The sequence below is a fragment of the Nothobranchius furzeri genome, chromosome 15 (assembly GCF_043380555.1).
Source record: "Nothobranchius furzeri strain GRZ-AD chromosome 15, NfurGRZ-RIMD1, whole genome shotgun sequence".
Lineage (NCBI taxonomy): Eukaryota > Metazoa > Chordata > Actinopteri > Cyprinodontiformes > Nothobranchiidae > Nothobranchius > Nothobranchius furzeri.
In genome coordinates this window covers 42,711,824-42,731,868 of record NC_091755.1, presented here as the reverse complement: position 1 = coordinate 42,731,868, position 20,045 = coordinate 42,711,824, and the positions used below count along the sequence as shown (strand labels likewise).

The 20,045-nt window shown below is 45.9% G+C and overlaps 2 protein-coding genes across 9 annotated transcripts in view; one reads left to right on the top strand and one right to left on the bottom strand.

The window, feature by feature from the left end:
- The window catches only part of lama5 (laminin, alpha 5), a 154,729-nt gene that overhangs the window by 133,944 nt on the left and 740 nt on the right, over positions 1 to 20,045 (top strand). For all 4 annotated transcript variants that reach the window (XM_054745619.2, XM_015967344.3, XM_054745621.2 and 1 more), the window contains 20 exons: positions 76 to 255; positions 730 to 869; positions 1,076 to 1,232; positions 3,415 to 3,548; positions 3,629 to 3,791; positions 4,205 to 4,333; positions 4,751 to 4,899; positions 4,987 to 5,119; positions 5,608 to 5,751; positions 5,842 to 5,975; positions 6,044 to 6,211; positions 14,517 to 14,649; positions 14,733 to 14,875; positions 15,024 to 15,213; positions 15,483 to 15,620; positions 18,680 to 18,839; positions 18,951 to 19,081; positions 19,165 to 19,258; positions 19,331 to 19,450; positions 19,709 to 20,045. The exon at positions 19,709 to 20,045 is cut by the window's right edge. In XM_054745619.2, the coding sequence (XP_054601594.1) occupies positions 76 to 255; positions 730 to 869; positions 1,076 to 1,232; positions 3,415 to 3,548; positions 3,629 to 3,791; positions 4,205 to 4,333; positions 4,751 to 4,899; positions 4,987 to 5,119; positions 5,608 to 5,751; positions 5,842 to 5,975; positions 6,044 to 6,211; positions 14,517 to 14,649; positions 14,733 to 14,875; positions 15,024 to 15,213; positions 15,483 to 15,620; positions 18,680 to 18,839; positions 18,951 to 19,081; positions 19,165 to 19,258; positions 19,331 to 19,450; positions 19,709 to 19,857 (2,889 nt within the window). In that variant the 3' untranslated portion in view covers positions 19,858 to 20,045. The remainder of the gene's footprint in view (positions 1 to 75; positions 256 to 729; positions 870 to 1,075; positions 1,233 to 3,414; positions 3,549 to 3,628; positions 3,792 to 4,204; positions 4,334 to 4,750; positions 4,900 to 4,986; positions 5,120 to 5,607; positions 5,752 to 5,841; positions 5,976 to 6,043; positions 6,212 to 14,516; positions 14,650 to 14,732; positions 14,876 to 15,023; positions 15,214 to 15,482; positions 15,621 to 18,679; positions 18,840 to 18,950; positions 19,082 to 19,164; positions 19,259 to 19,330; positions 19,451 to 19,708) is intronic.
- Positions 4,523 to 20,045, bottom strand: part of LOC107390550 (proteasomal ubiquitin receptor ADRM1) — a 33,456-nt gene continuing 17,933 nt past the window's right edge. For 2 of the 5 annotated variants that reach the window (XR_011516670.1, XR_011516673.1), the window contains exons 11-12: positions 15,013 to 15,138; positions 4,523 to 5,116 (exon numbers count right to left, since the gene is read on the bottom strand). The gene's annotated coding sequence lies outside the window, so the exon portion shown is untranslated. Of the gene's footprint in view, positions 5,117 to 5,779; positions 9,239 to 15,012; positions 15,139 to 20,045 lie in introns of those variants that run through there. The other 3 variants (XR_011516671.1, XR_011516672.1, XR_011516669.1) reach the window with 3 other exon arrangements.

The window sequence follows — 20,045 nt, the reverse complement described above, 5'->3', positions numbered from 1 at the left end:
CCGTGTTTCCATCACTTACCATTTAAACCCACAAGGCCTCCAAAGCTAAAAGCTCCTCCTTGTCTCACCATCCAGGTCCGGGTGTCTGTGAAATTCAATGGGCAGTCGGGCGTTCAGGTGCGTACGCCATCCAACATGGCCGACCTGGCTGCCTACACCTCTCTGAAGTTCTACATTACACTGGCTGATGCAGTGCGGCGGCGACGGCAGGACAGCATCACCAAACAGTTTGTCTTCTACCTTGGCAACAGAAATGTAAGCATCACCAGAATATGACTTCATACGCTGGTTTAACGCTGACCTCAATAGAAACTCACCTGTCGCTGACAGCTCCCTAAACAGCCTCTGTTTAGAGAAATAGCGTTAGCGTCCAAGAGGACGGATGAGGAGGCCAGAGTGCGTCGCTGCCCTCAGAGAGTTTGTGTGATGTTTTGTTTATCTTTGACCCGTTGTCCGTTTGACTCACCGTACGGTTAGCTCAGCAGAACGAATGCAACGTGAAGCTGACAGTTTTCATCTGCTGTAAGATTCTAGCAAGAAACTACGACTAGCTGTTAGCTCATCAATCCTGAGCAAAACAGTTTTTCTGAGCAGAGTCTGTTCAGGGCGCTGTAAGAGATCAGAGATCGGTTTCACACAGAAACACGCTGAAACTGAAACATCCACGTGAGGCGCCTTGTGAGGTGACTAACCGTCAGTGTCCTGTTAAATATTCTGTGGAATCTGTAGTCCAGTAAGGAGTACATGGGAATGGCTCGGGAAGGGAAGCGGCTGCTGTGGTATTTTAATGTTGGAGGAGACACGGCTCAGGCGCTGATGAAGGAAGATGTTCTGTCAGATGGAAACTTCAACGAGGTCTTCCTGGAGAGGTAAAGCACACGAGCAGAACCTCGAAACCCAAAATAAATCAGAACTGGAACCAAAGCATTTTCCTTTGCTTTGTTAAACTAAAATCACGTTTAAAGTTTCATCCAACTTTTGTCATCTGAACTTTTGTATTAACCTTGTTTTAGTTTGGATATTTTCTTCTTTTAAACGCGTCAACATAAAATCAGAAATGTCTGACTGACCCTAGGATCCTCCAGTACGGTCAGATGTCCATGTCCTCCATCACCGACAGCGTCAATGAGGTCACCAAGGCCAGCGTGGTTGCTGGTGGAGACGAGGGGCTGCTGGGCCTCCTGAGCAGCGACACTGTCTTCTACGTGGGGGGGTACCCCAGCAGTTTCACCGTAAGTGAAATTTAGAGGAGAAAAACTTGTTGGCTAGGGTCTTAGCCAAAAAGATCAAAGTCATGGAGGGGGGCACGCACAGAAGGATTCATTATTTTGGCCCTTTCTAGCCTGGCGACCCATCCCATAAATGTGAATCTCTAGTCTGGCCATGACCCAGAACCCAGAACTCAGTCGTGGGGTGGAATTTCTTTCAAACTGTCTCCACATGCTGTTGGACGACCAACATCACGACGCTCTCACCGCTACAGGCGTCAGCTAACCATACGCTGATGAACGAGACACAAACAAATCGTTTTTCAAAATAAAGGACTTAAGTACCTCTATCTGTTCCTCACTCAAAGACAAGCCCAAATCTAAATTTTATATATATATATATATATATATATATATCAATTCAATCAATTCAATTCAAAAATACTTTATTAATCCCAGAGGGAAATTGATTATATATACACATACACACATACATATACACACACTTTATAATAATCTGACACAAAGACAAAAAATATAGTTTATAGAAATCAATTTATTACTATATAAATGATGATGAAAGGCTAATGATTATAAATGGTGACACAGTGATGTTAAATGAGACAATGAATGAACTCTGATGAAACATGACCTGGTGTGTTTAAGAGCTTTCTAAGTGACTCAGAAAGGTGTGATGTCTGGTTTATAGAATACATTTGGATGTAAATTAGTTATCAGATTAATATCAACCACTCTGACGCCATTGTGTAGTCTACACACCCTGGATCACGGAAGCTCCGGAGGTCCGGTCTGCAGGTGAAGCCGTCTCTCGGAGCGAGTGAGTGGACTTCTGATGCATCCGAAGGTCGACACCTTCAGATGGGCTTATTGTGGTTGGTTTCACGTCTGATGAGTGGGTGGTGGATTGAATAAATAATTGTTGATTCAAAAGGACGGTTCATGTGCTGCCAAAGTTATTCCACTGAAACATCTGGTTGATCCCCCACAGGATGGTCATTTAGCATGAGCTGTGAGCGTTGGCTGAACTCGGAGCTCTGGCAGAAATGCCTAAAACAGGGAGTGAGTTCACTTTTAATGAAATGGTTATTTATAAACTGACCAACCAGATGTGAGAAATATGTTTACCAAGACCCTCAGCCCCTCCCCTTTCTGTGACGCTTAGAAAGATTACTTCACTTTATACATGGAGCAGGTCTGTTAAACAGTCATTTGATAATACTCTGATATTACTATGTGGATGTCACTGATAATTGATTAATGATTAAATCACTTTAGATAGAACATTCATTGTAGATAAAACAGAATATGATTGTAAACCTGTAGGTTGAAGGAAATCATTTACTAAGGAGTAAAAGTCTCGTCTTCTGCGTGGACCTTGGGGTTGCAGCTCAGGTAAGGGAGTCAGGAGGAGGAAGTTGTTATGGCTACCTTCTGGAGGGTGCTGCTAGGGATGGTTAAGCATGGAGGTGTTTTGGTGCAGGGAAGAACACGACAGTCCTAGCAGAGGAAGCTGCTGGACACCCGACTGTCTGTGTGACCTCTGACATTGCTGTGGACAAATAACCTTGGCCTTTCACAACATTACAAAAATAACAACACAGCACCAAAAAGTTAAGGAGTTGAGATATGCGTCCAGGCTGGAGATCGCTTCAGAGAGAGAAACGCTCTGGTGTCTGTGCTTCAGTGGTTCCCAATCTGGGGTCCCCACAAGGTTGTCGGTGCTAAGATAGAGGTTACCAAGATTGTACATAAAGTCCAGATAACATACCCTCTAGTACAATCAATACTCTGTAAGAGGCCTAACGCTAGTCTGTAAGTATTCATCTGTAGGTATGTGCATGCGAGTAAGAGTTTGGGTTGGGAGGCCCCGGCTTGTCTCACAGGAAAGGGGGTCCTCGTGAAAAAAGGTTGGGAACCACTGCAGATGTCCAGCTAAGGCCCATCAGGTTGGAGAACATTGATCTTGTGTGTGTTCGAGCGCCTGCCGTGATGCAGCTCTACTCCTGTTTTTAATGGAAGACGACAGACAAACAAAGTCTTTTTACGTATAATATGTTTCTGTAATCTGTGAGGTCACAGCAGGCCAGACAGGAAGTTGTTACATATCCATGATCTGATGCTGATTAAAGGGAATAAGACCAGGAAGTGCTGCAGTGATGTTTTATCTCGTTCTTAACTGTTCCAGCCACCTTCTCCACTTTCATTGTCTAACTTCACGGGAGGCATTGAGCTGGACACGCTGAACGAGGACGTGATCAGTCTGTATAACTTTGAAAACACCTTCCAGCTCAACACTACCGCACAGAAACCTTACGGCAGGTAAGAGCAATCTCTCTCTGAGGCTCTGCAGCAGATTCCTGCCTGCTCAGCACTTCCTCATGTTGTGAATTCCTCTTCAGGTCCAAGTCCAAGCAGCCTCAGGCCTGGGTGAACGACGCAGCATATTTTGATGGAACTGGTTTTGCTGAGATCACGTTTAACAGTGAACAAATTAACCCTCGCTTCGAGATGGAAATCAAACTGCTCTCACATAAAGGAATTCTCTTCCTGTTGCAAAAGGAGGTAATCACATCCATCATTCCTGGTTTGATTTCCAGACGAGCAGAGCTCCACCGTCCTAGACCTGCTTCTGGTTTTATGTTTGGACCATCCAGCCAGTCCAGTGCAGACCCACGCTAGACGTCTCATCCCTACAGCTCATTCCAGTTAGATTCCCCGTTCCTCTTCTACAGATCCAAGATGGCCGTGTGCTGCAGCAATAATAATAATAATAACTAGTACAGGATTAAGTTTCCTGAATCTGAGCCTCCTTGAAGAGCTTAACAAAACCATAATGATACTTTTCTTGAGGTGCTGAAATGTTTTTGCCTTCCATATCTGTCAGGGCTCACCTGTAAGACTCACCTGAATCTGTGACTCCGATCTGTCTGCTTTGTGACTATTACTGTAGCTGTAAGTGTTAATCCTCCCACCAGGACAAGTTCCTGTGTCTGGCAGTGCTTCAAGGACGACTGAAGGTCTACTATGACTTTTACGGGACCTTGGTGGATGCTGAGCCTGAACCATTGCGAGACCTGACGATGAGTGATGGACAACCCAAATCAGTGAGTCTGCTGGTTTCTACAGAGGACATGTGGACAGTTGGGTTCTGTCTCTCATTGTATCACAGCGGCACCTGGTTCTGGTCACACCTCTGACTAACTGGACCCCTGCTGTTTGGTTCTGGAGGAGCTCAAGTGAGCTGGAGGTTTGACTCCTGCAGCAGCAGAACCTGAAATCAGCCCTCCACAATATGAGTCTTGAACATTTAATTCAGTAAAGGTCCTTCAGCTGAAAGAGTATCTTAATTATTACAACCTGATTTGAATAATAAAGTCTCCATAGTTCTTTTACACAAGGCATTATGGGTAATTTAGCTGTGTGTGTTTTGGCATCATCACAGAGATGTCAGAATGCTGCTTATTAATAAAAACATTCATCATTGATTTTGGGGGGTTGTCCACTTGTTTCCTGCTGTGAAGCTGGTGGTTATCTTCCTGACGTCCCGGAACTCCATCGTGGTCAGACACGCTCAGGTGAACCTCTTCCTCATCCGGCTGGCGGCTACGATCCCTCAGTTCGGTGACAACTACTACCTGGGAGGGGTACCAGAGCGACACGTCCCTGTGAGGTGTGTAAAGAACCCAGTTAGTCGTGACATTCGTGTGTGTGAGGAGAAAACATGAAACTGTTTAGTTCTTTTTGGTTTGTCACTTAGCTTGAAGAGCCTGTTTGTGAGGCAGAGGTCTGTGAGGGGCTGCTTCAGGAACGTGAAGGCCAGCAGTGGCTACATCAACCTGAGGACCATGAACTCCACGGGTGTCAGCTTTGGCTGCAACAGTGACCTGCTGGTGAGAAAACACAGTTCGGCATCTTCTGTCAGTCCAAGTCCAACCCCCAAATGTGTTAGTGGAGCTGAAGCATTATAGACAGTTAAAGGTGACTGAGGGGAAGGAGGGGTGGACAGGTGGACAACATGTGGATCCAGTCTAACTGGACCTGCAGGACTTGAACTTACTGAAGCTGCAAATCAAATTCAGATTCAAAGATACTTTATTAATCCCAGAGGGACATTAGAGTTTCAGTGCACACAATTCAGAGATCAGACATACATGGGCAAGAATTGGTGACTGTGGTCATTCGCAACCCTGAGTCGTGCTACCTTATGGGAGATAAGAGGGGTTACATGAGGATTGGTTCAGGTAGAGGGAAAAAAGGCACTTCACAGTTACCCTCCACCGGGAGGGCAGCTTTGCTCTACAAATAACACCTCAGACAGATATGCAACAGACTTCAGACATCACAACATACTCGTGCTGACCTGCTGTGTCTGTTGCAGGTGGCTCGTGAGGCTTATTTCAGCGGTCAGAGCTACCTGGACCTTAACCTGACGAGTGTCTCCAGTCTGAAAAACAACTTCTATGCCAGTTTCAGCTTTAGGACAGAACAAACAAAGGGGCTGATGTTCTACCATCACGATCAGGTAAGATGCCTCCTCAGGAAGCTGTTACCTATCATGCTTGTGGTCCTGGTTCCTCCCTGAGCTTCTGCTGATGTTTTCCTGTTGCTGCAGCAGGGAGACATCTGTCAGGTGTATCTGCATCAGGGCTACATCGTGGTAAGAGTAGGCAACAATGAGATAAGGACTCAGAAGACGTACAACGACAACAACAGTCACAACGTTGCTATTTACAACAACATGAACGGGTAGGGCGGCCGGTGCTCAGGTGAGTCTGAGCTGCTGATTGTTTGCTGACAGACGTGTCCTGCTGCAGGATTCGACTGTACATGGATGATGTGCTGGAGAAGGTGACCGGAGGCAGTCAGCCGAGCACCAGGGCGGCAGGTGTTAGTACCCCTGAAGGAAGCACCTTCCTGGGAGGGATGCCTAATGCAATGGTTGCTAACCTGACCGGATGTCTCAGGAATGTCTTCATAAAGAGGTTAGAACGACCCGCTAACCTGTAGTCGGCACTGACATCTCCACGTCTTTATGGAGCAACAAAACATAAGATTCTCAAATATATGGTAACATGCAGCTAGTGGCCGTGAAGACGTCTCTGACTGCGTAACGGGCAGTGTTGGCAGTAACATTACAAAAGTAACAAATTACTGTAATGCATAGATTTTTTGCTGTAACATAGTAATGTAATTACTTGGTACACTGTCAGTAACGCGTGTTACAATGCATTTCTAACCTGGTTTTGTACCTAGCTAGTCATCATTTACATGTGAAAATACATGCAGAGCAGAATCAGGAGCCTGCTGGCTTGGGAGTACACAATGCTCAGCTTAAGGAGCAATGACACTACTTTTATACATATTCTTAATATTAACACATTTCTTATCCGTGTGCTTCCTGAAAACGTGATGTTTTGGGGCAGATAAAGTAAATAAATTGTGGTTATTGACACATTTTATCTGAACACATTTGAGACAAATCATTTAAGGTCATAGTTTGCCAAGAGTGGTTTTTTCTGCTCCCTGGTTTCTAATTACAGGTCACATTCATTTTTTAACCAGTAGAATAATAGTTTGAGGCAGGGGTCACAAACCTAATGTCTGTCAGCACCAAGGTGCCCACAGGAGCCCTAAATGGTGCCCTCAGGCTTGTTATGAGACTAAAACATGGAGACAGAGATGGCTTACAGAAATGTGGGAACAACAGAAACACAAAGCTTATGATTCCTACAATGAAGCTCTGGGAAAAAGTGGTGAAAGCTAGGGTAATGTCAGGGAGGTGTGAGACAGTGATGAGGTGTGAGACAGTGATGAGGTGTGAGACAGCAGTGAGGTGTGAGACAGCAGTGAGGTGTGAGGCAGCAGTGAGGTGTGAGACAGTAGGGAGGTGTGAGATAGCAGTGAGGTGTGAGATAGCAGTGAGGTGTGAGACAGCAGTGAGGTGTGAGACAGTGATGAGGTGTGAGACAGCAGTGAGGTGTGAAACAGTGATGAGGTTTGAGACAGCAGGGAGGTGTGAGACAGCAGTGAGGTGTAAGACAGTGATGAGGCGTGAGACAGCAGGGAGGTGTTAGACAGCAGGGAGGTGTGAGACAGTGATGAGGTGTGAGACAGCAGTGAGGTGTGAAACAGTGATGAGGTGTGAGACAGCAGGGAGGTGTGAGACAGCAGTGAGGTGTAAGACAGTGATGAGGTGTGAGACAGCAGGGAGGTGTGAGACGGCAGTGAGGTGTGAGACGGCAGTGAGGTGTGAGACAGTGATGAGGTGTGAGACAGCAGGGAGGTGTGAGACAGTAGGGAGGTGTGAGACAGTAGGGAGGTGTGAGACAGCAGTGAGGTGTGAGACAGCAGGGAGGTGTGAGACAGCAGGGATGTGTGAGACAGTAGGGAGGTGTGAGACAGCAGTGAGGTGTGAGACAGCAGTGCGGTGTGAGACAGTAGGGAGGTGTGAGACAGTAGGGAGGTGTGAGACAGCAGGGAGGTGTGAGACAGCAGGGAGGTGTGAGACCGTAGTGAGGTGTGAGACCGTAGTGAGGTGTGAGACAGCAGTGAGGAGGGAGACAGTGATGAGGTGTGAGACAGCAGGGAGGTGTGAGACAGCAGGGAGGTGTGAGACAGCAGGGAGGTGTGAGACAGTAGGGAGGTGTGAGACAGCAGTGAGGTGTGAGACAGCAGTGAGGTGTGAGACAGCAGGGAGGTGTGAGACAGCAGGGAGGTGTGAGACAGCAGTGAGGAGGGAGACAGCAGTGAGGAGGGAGACAGTGATGAGGAGGGAGACAGTGATGAGGTGTGAGACAGCAGTGAGGTGTGAGACAGCAGGGAAGTGTGAGACAGCAGGGAGGTGTGAGACAGCAGGGAGGTGTGAGACATCAGTGAGTTGTGAGACAGCAGTGAGTGGTGAGACAGCAGGGAGGTGTGAGACATCAGTGAGTTGTGAGACATCAGTGAGTTGTGAGACATCAGGGAGTTGTGAGACAGCAGGGAAGTGTGAGACAGCAGGGAGGTGTGAGACAGCAGGGAGGTGTGAGACAGCAGGGAGTTGTGAGACATCAGTGAGTTGTGAGACATCAGGGAGTTGTGAGACATCAGGGAGTTGTGAGACAGCAGGGAAGTGTGAGACAGCAGGGAGGTGTGAGACAGCAGGGAGGTGTGAGACAGCAGTGAGTTGTGAGACATCAGGGAGTTGTGAGACATCAGTGAGTTGTGAGACAGCAGTGAGTTGTGAGACATCAGTGAGTTGTGAGACAGCAGGGAGGTGTGAGACATCAGTGAGTTGTGAGACATCAGTGAGTTGTGAGACATCAGGGAGTTGTGAGACATCAGGGAGTTGTGAGACAGCAGGGAGGTGTGAGACAGCAGGGAGGTGTGAGACAGCAGGGAGGTGTGAGACATCAGGGAGTTGTGAGACATCAGGGAGTTGTGAGACATCAGGGAGTTGTGAGACATCAGGGAGTTGTGAGACAGCAGTGAGGTGTGAGACAGCAGTGAGGTGTGAGACATCAGGGAGTTGTGAGACAGCAGGGAGTTGTGAGACAGCAGTGAGGTGTGAGACAGCAGTGAGGTGTGAGACAGCAGGGAGGTGTGAGACAGCAGGGAGGTGTGAGACAGCAGTGAGTTGTGAGACATCAGGGAGTTGTGAGACATCAGTGAGTTGTGAGACAGCAGTGAGTTGTGAGACATCAGTGAGTTGTGAGACAGCAGGGAGGTGTGAGGCATCAGTGAGTTGTGAGACATCAGTGAGTTGTGAGACATCAGGGAGTTGTGAGACATCAGGGAGTTGTGAGACATCAGGGAGTTGTGAGACAGCAGGGAGGTGTGAGACAGCAGGGAGTTGTGAGACATCAGGGAGTTGTGAGACATCAGGGAGTTGTGAGACATCAGGGAGTTGTGAGACAGCAGGGAGGTGTGAGACAGCAGTGAGTTTCCTGTGGCTCAAAGTGAAGTAGCTGAAAGGCTGCTGACCCTGCTGTAAGCACCATGCTGCTGCTGTGGGTTCAGATAGGAACCAACCTGAGTGAGAATGCAGTAACATCACTATTGATGCTCAAGGGCCCAATTACACATTCTGTGGGCTCTTGGTAAGGATTAGTGACCCGCACTTGTGTAGTGATGTGTCGTTCGTGAACAAAACAACAGGAGGGGGAGGAGGGGGAGATAAAATGGGAGGACATGAGTTAAAGCAGGAAATGCAGCCAGATTTGGACACATTTACCAATAATGACAATTGAAAGGAAGAGTGTGGACAATACAAAGCAAAAATATGTATTTCTTTATTGTGTGATTATCTTAGATTTGAAGTTGTTTACCTGTAAACAGTTAAAGGGGCATTATGGAAGTTTGACAGCCAAAGCATGTATAGAAATAATAAATGTCTTCTTCATACATTCTCCTGCAATGCCCTGGTCCTGTAGAATGAGCCCTGGCATTTTTACTGTGATTGCCTGTTTTTCTGTAAAATCACAGAAAAAGAGAGATGCTCGGGTCGAGCAGGCTGCTTCATGCGCGTTCACGCTCAGGCATCGCCCGTAGCATTTGCTATCCGTAGCTTTAGCAGCAGAGAGAGAGGCAGTGCCACTTTGTCGCTGTTCCTAACGCCTAGTGACAAAGCTAGCTACATTTCTGAGGACCCTTAGCTACTTTCTGTAGAACTTTCTTCTAGATATTTCCTGCAAATTAGCTACAAAACAGCCATTTTCACTCTGAACCGTCCTTTGGATTGATGTTTCAGCTGTCATCAAGGATATAAATGTTACAGATACATCACATGTTACTGGTGCTTTGGCTCACAAAGTAAGATGTCTGACTCTCATGCAGAAGACCTGGGTTTGATTCTGGGTGTGAACAAAGTTAGTTATTTAATAGAGTTTATTTTTTACATTAATGGTATATTTTTTTACAGTAAGATGCCCAAATTTTTATTTGAGACTCGCCGAACGGCATTGAATTCACAGATAAAAAAGATGTGGGTTCAACTTTCATTTTGGAACAATTTTTCAAGCAAGGGAAGGGAATGATCTGAGCATGCAGGAGGACTGACCCATCATAAACCTTTGTCGGCTGTGCTGAAGAGAAAGGTACAGAACCAAATTATTTAATCAATTAGCTGCACGTCCTCCTGTCCTCTGGGCCACACACACACACACACACACACACACGGGACTGTCTCAGTTGTTATTTTCGTTAAGAAGTGTGCACGTACAGCATGCGCGCCTCGTGCACGAGCCTACTATTGAAGCTGCCATTACGCTTTTGGCCTGAGGGGGCAATGGCGAGCATAAAAATTCAAAAGTCCGAAAAGTCCCTTTAAGTCTACGGTGATGGGACTCGATTAAAAAATTATCAGTCCAAGCAAGGCAGTTATCTTCTGTTTTAGTAGCAGAGCACGGCTGCTTTGTTGTGAGTGTCAGTAAAATGGGCGTAGCCAGAAATCGTGCTTTGTTTCTTCTTTGAGAGAACAGCAGCTTAGACACCTACAAGGCGTATTGGTGCCACCTCCACAAATAATAGACGCCCACCTGCTAAACCCGGTCATACGCCCCCACAGCTCGTAAGAAGTCCAGCAACAACTGCACTCGCCGTCTGTCCTGCACCTCCGTCTGGAGGCTGTAAGCGCTCACCCCACACTGCCCCAGCATCCCAAACAGGGTGCGCCGCTCGCCCCATACCTCTGGCACAAAGTGTGTGTGTGTCTTCATGTAGGCTAGGAACATTCCACCTGCCGTGGCCCGACCGCTTCTGCTCCACATAAACTTTGTGCGTGATCAAATGTCTCTACAGGAGCTTTCTGAGCTGAAGAGGCTATTCTGCCTCAGACTGGATGCGTCATGCGTCTCCATATTAGAGACGGGAACAAGCGCTGTTCAGCCAAAGTTTCATAATCAGAACATTTTTCCAAGTGACACATCCCTCAGAGAGACCGGCTTTCCAGACCGCTTCAGTGGGAGGAAATCTTACCGCATGCGCCGTGGTTCTGCACTGCGCTGCGAACCCCTCTACAGTAGGGCTGCAACAACAAATCGATAAATTCGATGAAAATCGATTACTAAAAGCGTTGGCATCGAATTGCATCATCGATTCGTTGTGTTGTGCAACTCTTCCAACACCTGGGGGGGGGGTGTTGGAAGAGTTGCACAACACCCGTCCGCCGTTGCGCACAGACTGGAAGCAAGTCGGATCAGCGCGAGGGACTAGCCGGCAGAAGCAGCGAGACCCAAAAAAGTAAAAACTTCTAAAGTTTGGGAGCATTTTCAGTTAAATCAGGCGAAGAAATTCGTTACCTGCAACGTTTGTAGGTCAGACTTAGCATGGCACGGGAGTACTACAGTGATGATGCGAATCATCAGCGAGGAAGGAGAGAACTCTGTGTCCGGGTAAGTTAAAAACTTTTCAAAAGTGATTCACCCAAGTCCCGGATTATTACACAGGCTAGACATGCCCTAAGCTCGTAAAAAAAGAGTCTATAAAATCGTAAGCGCGACGCTATTAGATTAAGGGGGGGGGGGGGGGGGGGGGGGGCCTCACGCTGCTGCGAACCGGTTCCGCCATCACATTCCCACAGAAACTGGTTGACTACACCGGGGCCAGACTACTAGCACCACAATGTCCTGAGAAGCGAAAACGCTTTTAAAAGGGAGGGAGGAGTCCTAACTGTTGCTGCAGGCGTGTTGTGTGAGAGTGCAGTTATATACTGGTTAATATATTTTTGGGTTCAGTTGCTTTCATGTGGCCTAATGTGAGTCTATTTGGGATCATTGGAATGATCAGCAGCATTTCTTGATGTGACTTTATGGCAGTTGCCCAGGGCATCATCGCAAGGAGGATGGCATTCATTTACTTTTGTTTTATTTGGTATTTTTTCAGTCAGTTTTGGAAATAGAGATTAATTTTGATTAATTCACAGCCTATGTTTAATTACATTTAAAAATTAATTGTTTGACATCCCCAGTTATAATAAATGTTAACAGATGAGATCAAACAAAACAGATGAGAATTGCCCTTAAGCTGTTTAACTTGGACCAAGCATTTTAGGTCACAGATAGGTGTAGCTTAGGGTCTCGGTCTATACACCTTATAAGACAATTTAGGTGATGGCATGTTGTTTTTCTGCTATTGAACTGTTTTCTAATAATGTTGTGTTTAATAAAGTGAAGGAAGGAGAGAAATAACGTTTCCCTAGCAGTTTTTAAAAATGTCCCTATGTAATCCGATTAATCGTGTCGAGACCCCATCCGATTCATCGATTATCCAAATAATCGTTTGTTGCAGCCCTACTCTACAGATCTTCAGCTCACTGTCCACCGTGGGCGCTGCGATCCACGCTGAGCACAGTGTCCAGTATAAAGCTCTGATGTTCTGATGGGAATCTTTTCTTGATGGATTTAGTTACCTCCGCGATGTGCGTAACGATTAAAATGTCAGCTCATCTGTGTGCGCATCAGTGTGCGTTGGGGTAATTCTTTCAAAACAACCAACATCCTTGAGTTTATCCGTCAAAATAAAAGTCAAACGTAAATATCTGTAGCCTGCCATTTAACTGTTTTGCCTTCTTGTGAAGATTGTTGCAAAGAGAAACAACTAAACCTGATTAACCCCAGAGCCAAGCGCACTGCGCTGTACTTCTGACTGTAAATGAGGGGAAACGATATAATCGGATCCTTTTCTTTTCAACATGGTTTCATGTAAAGTTTCATTCAGTACAAACTTTAGTTACACCGATCTAACGAGACAGAGCCTGGATTTGTATTCTGAACAGTTTAAACATGTTTAAAACGGAGACATGCGTGACGCGTCTAAAATCCGCACCTGCTCCGCTATTATGGAAATTTAACTAACAAGATGGATAACATCCAATTATTTTAGGCACAGACGACATCCCCCACACTTTTGAAGATCTTGCAACGCGCCTGAACACATCTGATATGTTTGATTTAGCAAAGAATCCCTTCTGTAGACGCAGAGGGCGGCTGGGAAAACATTTCAAACTAATATAATAATAAAATAATAAAGTTTTCTGGTGATAAATGAATTTAAAAATAAAAAATGTGAGGAGCTGTTTGAGAGCCGGAAGAGCCGATTCATTTTAGTGAGCCGAGCTGTAAGAACCAGTTCAGTTCAATAATACTTTGTTAGTCCCAGAGGGAAACTGATTAGTTAGAGCTGGAGTTCCCATCACTGGGGTCACTGCTGGCCTGTGATACCAGTGCCCCATACACTGGCACTACTGGTTACTGAGATGGTTGGTGGTCTTTACGTGCGTTTAAAAGAATTGCAGCTTGTGTTTATTTCTGATGTTTATTTATTTGTCTTCTTCCACAAAGTCATGATCCATTCACTGCAGTTAAAGTGGTTTTCATTGAATACGTTGCTTACCCCATGACAGTCCGCAGAGTCTGTTACACACAGCCACACCCGAGTCTCATCTGCGTTGGCTTAAGTAGGCTGGTGCTTCCACAACCAGTTTACCAATCAAATGAGGCCAAGCCTCCTCTCAGGTATGCAGAAAGAAAATGAAAACAGCACATGTGAGCTCCTACACGACCCTTCAGAGTCAGACGACTCCAAAGAGCTTTACACTGCAGCGTATCATTCACACGCTGGTGGTGATGAGCTACGATGTAGCCACAGCTGCCCTGGGGCGCACGGACAGAGGCGAGGCTGCTGAACACAGGTGCCACCAGTCCCTCCGACCACCACCTGCAGGCAAGGTGGGTTAAGTGCCTTGCCCAAGGACACAACAGCAGAATTCTCTGTCTAGAGCCAGGATTGAACCTTCCGATTGCTGGACAACCCGCTCTACCTCTTGAGCTGCTGCTGCTGCCCCGATAACACAGAGCCAAACGTTACATTTAGGAAGGTGGACTTTTCCAGGGGGGGATTCAGTGTTTTGAATTTAAAATTTACATGTTTGCAAAAACATTTGAGCCACGCCTGCCAAACCGGCGGACTGACTCACGCAGGACAGTTTTGAACCACGTAGGACAATGTCCTCACGAGTGGGTACTGTGGTGACCTCTGACCTTTACATATCATACATGTTTTTATTGTGTCATTGATCTGTTGAAATAATTTAAATAAAGAACCATCAATGTGATTTTCTGAAAAATTCAGAAGCAAAGTGCCTTTGTTCATAAAACAAACCTACATGATGGAGATCACTGACGGGTAACGTCATTTCAGTGGAGTGCAGCCTTCCTGTTCACGTCTGTGAGATGACCTGCCGTTCGGTCCAGATTCAGACATGTTTTAATAAAACGAAGTGTATGTTTTTGGTCTGATCCTCATGTGCAGTGACACCAGTGTTCAGGCGGTTCTCAACCTGATGAAAGCCAACGAAAACGTCAATGTTCCTCTGGTGTGTCCTGCTGCTAAGAAACCTCAGCAGATCATTGCCGAGCCGTCCAAACGCAGTAACAAGCCCAAGGTACCTCACAGGAGGCCAGCTCAGCATTTTCCAGAAGAAAAAGAAAACAGTTCTGATCGGAGTTCTCTCCACCTCCCTCTCAGGGTAGACACAGGAAACCAGGATCTCTCAGTCGGAACACCAGGGAGTCCTGTCCAGGTGAGCTGCCGCTCTCTGAAAGCCGAGCAACCCACTTCAGCGGCTCCACCCTCAGCTACCACCGATACCATCCAGTACCTAGCTCAGTGTGAGTGTGAACACCATCAGCTGCTTCCTCCACATGTTGGTTTCTGACATCAGAGTCATGAAACAGTGTGTACCTGTTCCATATGACACAGGTGTACAGGTGCTTACCTTCATCCATGAAAACAGGATTTTAATTACCTTTCCTGCAGGCTTCATGTCTCCTTAGCGCTGAAGATATCCTCTGATGGTTGTGTGCTCTACGCCACCGGAAAGCAGCGTGACAAAGCAGTGATGTCACTCAGCATCTCCAATGGCCTCCTGCAGCTTTCATTAGACACAGAGAATAAGAAAGTTGTGCTGCAAAGCAAAAACAAATACAATGATAACCGATGGCATACGGTAAGGTCTCACACACACACACACACACACACACACGCATGTCTACGTCAGTCATTTTTATTACGTTGTGAAATAATTTTAGTAATTTTCGCTGGCTTTGTCGGTGGTGCAGTCCCACTAGTCAAGGCTCTAGTCCCAACAGAAGTGCATGTTTATCAAGTTTTCATGTTTTGGTTAAAATGGAAGAAAAAATGATAACGTACTGAATATTATAAAGTGACAGAACTAAAAACAGGGTAGAGTGTAATGCTGTGTGTGTGTTTCTGCAGGTTTTCATAAAGCATGAAGGAAAGAGGCTAAGTCTGATTGTGGATGGGATCAGCACCCAAACTCAGAGAATACCAGAAATCTCCAAGACCCGCTTCACAGGACCTCTATATATCGGAGGAGTCCCAGCCTCAGTCACAGTAAATATTATAATAGTTTAACTAATTTATGCTGCTGAAGGTTCTCGATCATCCGGGTCATGGTAATCCAAAGGGGTTCAAATGAAGGCAACTGGACTTGTTAGGGTTTCTTGAAGACGTTTCGCTTCTTATCCAGGGAGCTTTGTCAATTCTGAAAGCTCCTCGGATGAGAAGCGAAACGTCTTCAAGAAACCAAAGAAGTCCAGTTGCCTTCATTCAAACTCTGTTGGTTTAAGTACTTTAGGTTGTTACCTTTCCTCATCCTTTTCACTTTTTTCACCTGTGATGCAAATTCCCATCTCATCCTTCCAAGCGTGGGTCCTCTACCAGAGGCCTGGGAGCTGGGTTATTGCCCCGAGTGCCTCGATGACCACGGGCACCTCGATGACCCTCTCAAGGCTTTCTCAAGTTCTTCTTTGAGGCCTTGGAACTTCTCCTGGTTTCTCGTGTTCCTTTTTCCTGATGTTGCTATTACTTGGCATTGCCATATCAACCGCAATGGCTGTCTTCTGTTGTTTGTCCACCAACACAATATCCAGTTGGTTCGCCATCACTATTTAGTCAGTCTGGATCTGGAAGTCCCACAGAAGCTTGGCTCTCTTGCTCTCAACCACGTTAGGGGGTGTTACTCACTTTGACCTTGGGGTTTCGAGTCCATACTCTGCACAGATGTTCCTGTACACGATGTCAGCCACTTGGTCGTGGCGTTCCATGTACAGTACAGGCCAAAAGTTTGGACACACCTTCTCATTCAATGTGGTCTTTTTTTTTTCATGACCATTTAGATTGGCAGATTCTCACTGAAGGAACCAAAACTAGGAATGAACACATGTGGAGATTTGTACGTAACCAAAAAGGTGAAATAACTGAAAACATGTTTTATGTTTGATTTTCTTCAGGAAAGCCACCCTTTGGTCTGATTACGACTTTGCACACTCTTGGCATTCTCTCGATGAGCTTCAAGAGGTAGTACACTGAACTGGTTTTCCAACAGTCTTGAAGGACTACCCCTTGAAGCTCATCAGCATGTCATCTGTTGGGGCCTTGTCCTTGATGTACTTCTGGATCTTGGATGTTTCATGCTGGACACTCACCAGCTCTCGGCCTCCTTTCTTACTGATGATTTTTATTTTTTAATGGGGCGCTTTTGTCTTTCATTTTTGTTTGTGAATTGCCTCATGATTTTTTTTATCTTGAGCAGTACAGTATAAAAGATCTTTTTTTTCTTCATTTTGCGTTAGTTTTTCAGATGCACTAACTATTTATCACCACTAAGGGACACAAAATTACCATTGTTATGCATCACATGCATTGAACCCGACGGACCAGTGTTAATGTTTATGTATTTAGCAGACGCTTTTGTCCAAAGTGATAATCGGCATGTTGCTCTTGAGGCTAACAACAATAACAACAACTTGACATCATTCAAGGAGAGGAGGGAACAAGAAGTGGACAGTAGAGGGGGGGGGGGGGGGGGGGGGACGGTTGTAGGGAGGGTGCTAGTTTAGAAGATGCTCTCTGAAGAGCAGGGTCTTCAGGAGTTTCTTGATAATTGAAAAGGAAGCTCCTGTTCTGATGGTGCTTGGAAGGTCATTCCACATTTGTGGAACGATGCATGAGAAGAGAGAGCGCTTAATACTCACCAGTAGATGCAAACAATACACATACCTAATGGGAAGAGGCTCATCTAAACAATAGAATCCATATTTTCTAACTCAACAACATCCAATCATAATAAGCGGCTAAGCTTATAAGAGGTGACTGTAGAACCTCATCTGTGTTTGAACTGTTTTGACCCAGTTGAGCTTTCAGAGTTAAAAAAAATATTAGCTTCATCTAAACCTTCCACTTGCATTTTGGATCCAATCCCAACCAAATTATTTAAAGAAGCATTTCCTTTGGTTACTGCCCCCATTCTAGATATAATCAATCTATCCTTAGTAAATGGGTATGTACCACAAGATTTTAAGGTTGCTGTAATCAAACCTTCACTTAAGAAGCCTTCTCTGGATCCAGATGACCCAATGAATTATAGACCAATGTCTAACCTTCCATTTTTATCCAAAGTCCTGGAGAAAATAGTGGCCATCCAAGTATGTGAGCATTTAAACACTAATGCTCTGTTTGAGGAATTTCAGTCTGGTTTTAGAGAGTATCACAGCACTGAAACTGCATTAGTGAGAGTTACAAATGATATTCTCATGGCCTCAGATAAGAATCTTGTGTCTGTTCTAGTCTTGTTAGATCTCAGTGCTGCCTTTGACACAGTTGATCACAATGTTCTTTTAGAAAGACTTGAACATGTTGTAGGAATCAAAGAAACAGCGCTAGGCTGGTTTAAATCCTACCTGTCTGACAGATTTCATTTTGTAAATGTACATGACAAATCTTCTCCATACTCCAGGGTTACTTGCGGAGTACCACAGGGTTCAGTGCTTGGACCAATTCTTTTTACTATGTATATGCTCCCAATTGGTAAAATCATTAGATAGCGTGGGATAAACTTCCACTGTTATGCTGACGATACTCAGTTATATTTATCCATTAACCCTGATGAACCTAATCGGTTGGGTAGATTACAGGCTTGTCTTGAGGACATAAAAAATTGAATGACTCAAAACTTTTTGCTTTTAAATCAAGACAAGACGGAAGTTCTCATCTTTGGACCAGAAATCCTGAAAAGGAAATTGCTTAGCCAATCACCTGACCTGAATGGTATTACATTAATCTCCGAGAACAAAGTAAGGAACCTTGGTGTCTTTGACCAGGACATGTCATTCAAATCCCAGGTTAAACAGGTTTGTAGGATTTCTTTCTTCCGACTTAGGAATATTGCTAAGATTAGAAGTGCCTCTCAGAATAAGGACTTCAAAGCACTGTACACTACAGTGTTAACACACACTGATGATGATGAGCTACGATGTAGCCACAGCTGCCCTGGGGCGCACTGACAGAGGCGAGGCTGCTGACCACAGGCGCGGCCAGTCCCTCCCACCACCACCAGGGCACTGAGTTGGTGTGTGTGTTATACATTTATTTAACAGGTGTTCTGTTTTCAGACTGGAGGCTGTGTTGGATTTGTGGGCTGTGTCAAGGATCTGATGCTGAATAAAGACCCTGCAGGAAGCCCAACCCACAGCCAGGGCACAGTGCCATGTTTCCAGAAATCTCTGCAGCCCGGCACATACTTCTCTGGACCCGGAGGACACATGGAGCTGGGTAGCTAGCTAGCATTCCTGTCTTTCCCATGTCAGCTGATGAGTCTCCACACTTTTAGCTTGGCCTTATTGTTGAGAGTTTCTCCTCAGTGAACTCTCGTTCGTCTGACAGATGAGCTCCTGGATCTGAGCCAAAATCTAGAGATCCAGCTTGAGGTTCGGCCCATCTCAGATTCTGGACTGCTGTTGCATGCTGGAACGTCACCTAACCATCACCTGAGTTTGGCCCTCAGCCACGGAAAGGTCAGACGGGCTCAGAATAGACGACCCTTTCCATGAATACTTGATTCTGGAAAAGAACGATAGCTAATGTGTGTTTTCTGTAGGTAATCGTCTTAGTCAACAGTGACAAAGGTGAATTCTCCACCTCCTTTTATTCTGAAAAACCTCTGTGCAATGGGCTCTGGCACACTATCAAAGGTTAGTTTGTGTCGGCATGTGGTCTCCTCCAGTTTTGTTGGCCAGTTGTGATGTTGAAATCATTTTTTCCAGTGTTGAAGAAGGACAGAAGTCTGAGGCTGTATGTGGACGGAGCCAGCAGTTCCAGCGTGGGCCCCGGACAGAACCGTTCTGCAGGGCCCAAAGTGTCCGTTTACCTGGGAGATGTACCTGGTCAGCTCCACACACCTCTAACTGTAGTCGCTCACTTGAGTACTTTATAGTCCCCAAGCAGTGGTATTCAATAGGCCTCCGTCTTTGTGGCCCCCGCGCCTTTAAAAGGGGCACTGCCACACTGTAAGCCCAACTTACTATAACAGCACGCACACACCTGGACCAGACCACTCAGTTGGACCTTTCAATCTGTCACAATAGGATCACTACAGAACAGTAATATCACCATTTCACACCCTGTTTCTGTCTGTCCACCAGGTGGGACCAGAATTCCCAGACTTCCTGAGGGCCTGCCAGGTTTTAAAGGCTGCATCCGCAGCGTTCTGCTGAAGCGGAGAGCTGCTGTGCTGTCCAAACCTCGCTCTGTGCATGGAGCGGTGGGCATGGGAGGCTGCCCACACCCATAGAGCCTCATCCTCACATTACACAGTACTGGTGGTGGGTGGGTGTCATGCTACTGTAGCTTATTTAAAACCGTGATATTTATTTTCACATATATCACAATATTCCAGCTTCCACAGGGTGCTGTATTAGGAACAGCTGTGTGACTGAATCAAGACTAAAGTCAACAATTTGTTTAGAAAAAGCTAAAATC